The sequence below is a fragment of the Orycteropus afer genome, unplaced genomic scaffold (assembly GCF_000298275.1).
Source record: "Orycteropus afer afer isolate SDZICR_OR568_19922 unplaced genomic scaffold, OryAfe1.0 scaffold00082, whole genome shotgun sequence".
Classification (NCBI taxonomy): domain Eukaryota; kingdom Metazoa; phylum Chordata; class Mammalia; order Tubulidentata; family Orycteropodidae; genus Orycteropus; species Orycteropus afer.
Genome location: NW_006921669.1, coordinates 9,311,676 through 9,316,869, shown reverse-complemented (window position 1 = coordinate 9,316,869; position 5,194 = coordinate 9,311,676). Strand labels below are relative to the sequence as shown.

Here is a 5,194-nt window from a genome sequence, read left to right as displayed (position 1 = left end):
CCCACCAGCCACTCCTCAGAAGGAAAATGGGGCAATCTACTTTCGTAGTGATACTGCTTGGGAAACCCAAGGAGGGGTCACTATGAGTTGGATCCAACTCGATGGCACGTTAACAACAACACTCAGTATTTAGTGAGTACTATATATCAGGGGAAGTAATTTAATACACCTAAATTAGACGGCACATAACAACAACAACAACAAATTAGTTCTATTTAGCCTCAAAGATTCTCCAGCAATCTTTTGCCAATATGAATTAAATAAAATTTAAAATTTTAGAAAACAAAAATCCTACATATTGTTTCTAATCTTCTTGAAAAACATCATTCTCTTCACTAATTTTATCCTTCACTTCAAGGAAAAAAAAGAAACATTTCTTTCCCTAGCTTTACTCAGCACTGGTTAGCTTAGATCATGGTTTGTTGTCATTTGTTTTCATCTAATTTTAGCACCAATAACATGGAATGGACACAGTATTTTACAATGCATTACTGTATCATGAAATCAATGAGTTATGATCAATATTTTTTAAAAAATGAAAAATAAATCAGGGTACACTGAATGTAAAAAGGTAGATTATTGTTCCATAAAATTGTGTTTCGGGATGGCAGGAATCCCTACGTATGTATTTCTGTGGATACAGTTACAAAAAATGCTTGAAAAGCACTATCTTAGCATATGTATACATTCTTTAGCTATGCATGAAGATACACAGCAGACCCTCTACCAGATGCAAAAACAGAAAGATGGAATGAGAAGGCATCAGTAATTTTTCTCCCCTCAATCAATTCTACCAATTTCCCTCTACAAGCAATTAAGTTTTCAATGGGTCTCCAAGAGAAAGTGACTTCCTCTCAGTAACTATAAAGCTCAGTCTCTAAAGAGACTACAATCTCTGAGATGAGATGTCATACAGGCATAAAATGAGCTGCAGCTTATGTTGGAGGTCCCTAAGACCGCCCCCATGTTGAAAGACTCACTCATATAGTTTGTTCAAAGCTAAGATCTATTAGTGATGCAGTAAGGATACAAAACTGGATCATACAGGAAAAAGGCACAGGCCAAGGTGAGAAATCCAGGCACAAGCTCTTTTATGCTCTCTCCTTCCTATGAGGAGTCACACTTGAGTGTACTCATTTCTGCAGCAATGAGAAATGCAGTAACATGTGTGCAATGTTTCCACTCAGGGCACTCCATGAGACTCAGCACCCAAGTTTTTTTATTGATGGTTGGTCACATAAACACCATCTGCCTGTGTAGGTGGGACAAAATTCCAGAGCCCTAGATGGAAAGCAGGTGCTCAACCTAAACCACATTGTTGTTTCTTTCTTTTTTTTTAAGAGACCAAAGTTTATTACTGGTTACCAGGGACAGACAGTACCAGGGTTAACAGTGATGGAAAAATCACATTGATTAAGGGAAGGATTGCATAGTCAATCATTATAATTGCTGTCAATAATCTTCCTACCTGTAATAAGTAGAATTTCCAAAACTTGTCTGATAGATATAACAACACCCCCCCCTCCAAAAATAAAAAGAGTAGCTGCTGAGGCTGCTTTTGTACAACAAAAACACCTCATGGGATTTGGTTCCTTGGTTGGGAGGTTTAGGGTCATGGTTTCACCGGACATCCCAGTTAACTGGCCTAATAATGTATTTACTGCTTCTTTTCTACCACTGCATAGTATCTGGGGTCTTTTTATTTTTATTTTTATTGTGATTTGGCTGAAAATTTACAGAGCAAATTCACTTTCCATACAGCAGCTCACTACACTTTGTCTCACAACACTGACTGCAATTTCCCACAATGCAACAGCTTCCCTCCTACTTCCTCCCCATAGTTCTTTTCCCTGTGTCCTTCCCTCCCATGCACTCCTGCCCTACCCTCAGCCATCTCCCTGTACATACACAGCCCTTCTATTCTCCTATGATTGATCTCTCCAAGCAGTCCAAACCACATTGTCTGCACATTCTAGGCACAGGAAACTGTCATCAGTTAAAGAAGAGTGAAAGCTCTTCCAAAATTCAAGTTCCCAGACACCAGATAAGAGCCTATCTTGCAAGCTGGTCTTTCGAAAGACAGTAATCTCAGGCTTGCTACGTTACTTCTTTTCCACACACACGTATAAACCCTTTCTCAAAGCCCTATTCACACACAGATAGAACTCTTTCTAAATAGGCTAGTATACCTTGCACCACTGAAAAGCTTCTATACAACATGGCAATAGAAAGCCAGTGGGTGCAAAATCGTTGAAAGTAGACTGAAAATAGTAGAAGCTCTGGTAGCATAGTGGCTAAGGCACTTGACTGCTAACCAGAAGGCTGGCGGTTCAAACCCACCAGCCACTCCTCGGAAGGAAGGTTGGGCATTCCTACTTCCATAGTGATACTGCCTCAGAAACCCAAGGAGGGGTCGCTATGAGTCGGGGCCGACTCGATGGCAAACAACAACAACAACATTATCAATCTTATGTTGTCACTACCTTTCCAACATTAAGCAGCAGGTACAGAAAACTTCCATTCATATCTCTTACCCAACACTCCTGTGGCTGCACTGTCTAGAGTTCCTCCATGCCCAATTTTGAAAGTTTGCTTTTTCCGCTTGTTGCATTTTGGAGGAGGCATTCCAGCTTCTGAAAGTAAATGGAATTAAAAAAAGTAATTACCAAGACAGCTAATTAGATCTCCAGAAATGAAAAGGGGAAGGGGGCAGACTATTCAAAACAAAAAGTATTCTGCAAATTACATATACTGAGCAATGACAACATTAACAAAGAAACGTTATCCCAAAAATAGTTGTCTAGAAATGGAATTCACTTTCTAAGGAACAAACATTCTTAAAAAAATGTGTAAACAAACCACACCTACAGCAATCTTGAGTCTGGTGTACTAAAGACCACCATGTTGTTATTAATCGCCATGGATGGATTCTGACTGATGGCAATCCCATGTGCAGAGAAATGCTCCACAGGGTTTTCAAGACTGTGACTTTTCAGATGAAGCTCATTAGGCATGTATTCCAAAGGGGCTCTGGAAAGGCTTGAACCCTCCACCTATTCAGCTACCGGCTGAGTGCTTAACCATTCGCCCCAGCCAAGAAAACCCTGTGGGGCACAGTTCAACTCTGAAGCACACAGGGTTGCCATGAATCAGAATCCAACCCAAAGGACAATGGGTTTGGTTTTGATCAGGGCAATTACCTGGGTTTGGCACTTTTAAAAGTTTGCGAAGTAACAGTACTATAAAGTTCGCGTACCAATTAACAAAGGCAGAGCAGGACCAAAATCTGGACAGCCCTGAATACCTAAACAAACCAAAGGCTGCAGAAATTACTAGGCTGTGAGCTCAATTATGTGAATCACCTTTGTCTTTATAGGTTAGCACAGGCCTAACTAATTGTAGGTACTCAATAAACCTAACGTTCCTTGATGTTACTGTCTGAAATGATCTACTACGCTGATGGCGAACTGCCTAACCCTTCAGGACTTTCTAGTTTACGTATATGAAAAACCAAAACAAGGTGAAAAAAATTATAGTGTTCCTCAAATTGTGGTCCACAGGCAATGTGGGGCAATTGTTTCAAAATGCAGTTTCTTAAAAAGAGCCAAGATGCCCAGAATCAGAACCTCTGGGAAATAGGGATTAGTAGTCCGCATTTTTACAAGTGTCTCCCAAGTAATTATGCCTACTAAAACGTGAAAAACACTAGATTAAGCCTTGGCCAAGTAATATCTGCATTTCCCACGTATTTTTAGGAATGCGACTTTGGAGGCACAGAATCGGTACTTCCTTCCTGTGGGGTTCATTCACGTGCACGAAACAAAAGGCTCCTGAGAGATCAGGTTACAGAAAATTGGTCTGCACGCACGAGAGGGGAGGCTTGAGGTCCCCCCCCCCCCGCGCCCGCCCTTGAGAGCGACAACTGCCAACTAGGCTACAGGAGTTCACATCAGGCCAAGTCCAAGCCCGAGATGCCCCAGATGTCCACAGTTAATTCAGTGGTCGTTCTCCCTTTCCTTCTAGCTCTTGGGCCACGAGCGTCGCAAAAAGCCCATGTGCTCTCTGCGGCCTTCCCTTCGCGGCGAAGCCTCGGCCTGGTCCCCACCCAGGCTTCAATACCTGCCAGCAGCTTCTCCTTCAGCCGATTCAGTAGCTCGGCTGAAGTAGGCCCTTTGGGCTTGTGCACAGCAAACACGCCGTTCAAGGACAGCAACTTATTAGCCATAGCGGACTTGAAGTCACCGGCTTCCGATCCAGCCGCGGCCTCAGGCCCAACCGCAGCCTCCGCCGAAGCGGCCGCAGTCTCGGTCGCAGGCACAACCGAAGCGGCCGCAGCCTCGGTCGCAGCCTCGACCGAAGGGGCCGGAGCCTCCGCCGAAACGGCCGCAGTCTCGGTCGCAGCCTCCGCCGAGGCGACCGCAGTCTCGGCCTCAACCTCAGCCGTGGCGGCCGCAGTCTCGGCCTCAGCTTCAGCCGTCGCGGCTGTAGCCGTCGCGGCCGCTGTTTCAGTCGCAGCCTCAGCCGAAGCCGTCGCGGCTGCAGCCTCAGCTGTCGTGGTTTCAGCCGTCGCTGGCGAGATCGCGGCCGTCGCTGCGGCTGTTCCTGAAGTTTCAAGAACTGGGGCTGTGTCTGTTTCCAAAGACAAAGACGACGACGCCATAGCTGCTTCGGTAGCCGCCATACTTTCGTGGCCTAGTTCTCGCTCGGCTTCTGAGGGCGCACTCTGATGACGCAACAAACAGCGCGACCAACATTCCCCCACATCTTTTCCCCTAAATCATAACGGTCTGAAGGGAGGGGGAGGTCGCAGAGCCTTATGGGAATTGTAGTCCGTGGATTTCCAGAGCAGGCCGAGGGGTTGCCTTGGCTTCTAAGGATGATTTTTTTCTATTCTCCTGTTTGCTTTTTCACTGGGGCTACTTTGGTGCCTAGGAGGTAATTTGGAGTTGTAATCTTAAATTGCCAACCAGAATACCAAATCTATGTATATTTTTTAGGCAGGGAAATCTCTTCACACAGCCCCAGCCCACAAACAAGAGAACCCATCATCCAAGCGGGGAAAACTTAAAATACTGATTTTTGCTTCCCCTTATGAAGAACTATAATGAAATGTGCAAAGACCTGGAGTCTGAAAACCAAAAGGGAAGAACACGCTCAGCATTTCTCAAACTGAAAGAACTGAAGAAAAAATTTA

At 44.5% G+C, this 5,194-nt stretch overlaps 1 protein-coding gene across 1 annotated transcript in view; it reads right to left on the bottom strand.

Moving 5' to 3' along the window:
- The window catches only part of TRUB1 (TruB pseudouridine synthase family member 1), a 28,145-nt gene extending 23,464 nt beyond the window's left edge, over positions 1–4,681 (bottom strand). The window contains exons 1-3 of the mRNA XM_007941593.2: positions 4,517–4,681; positions 4,120–4,264; positions 2,535–2,633 (exon numbers count right to left, since the gene is read on the bottom strand). Coding sequence (XP_007939784.1) covers positions 2,535–2,633; positions 4,120–4,264; positions 4,517–4,681 — 409 coding nt within the window. The remainder of the gene's footprint in view (positions 1–2,534; positions 2,634–4,119; positions 4,265–4,516) is intronic.
- Positions 4,682–5,194: the final 513 nt, after the last annotated feature.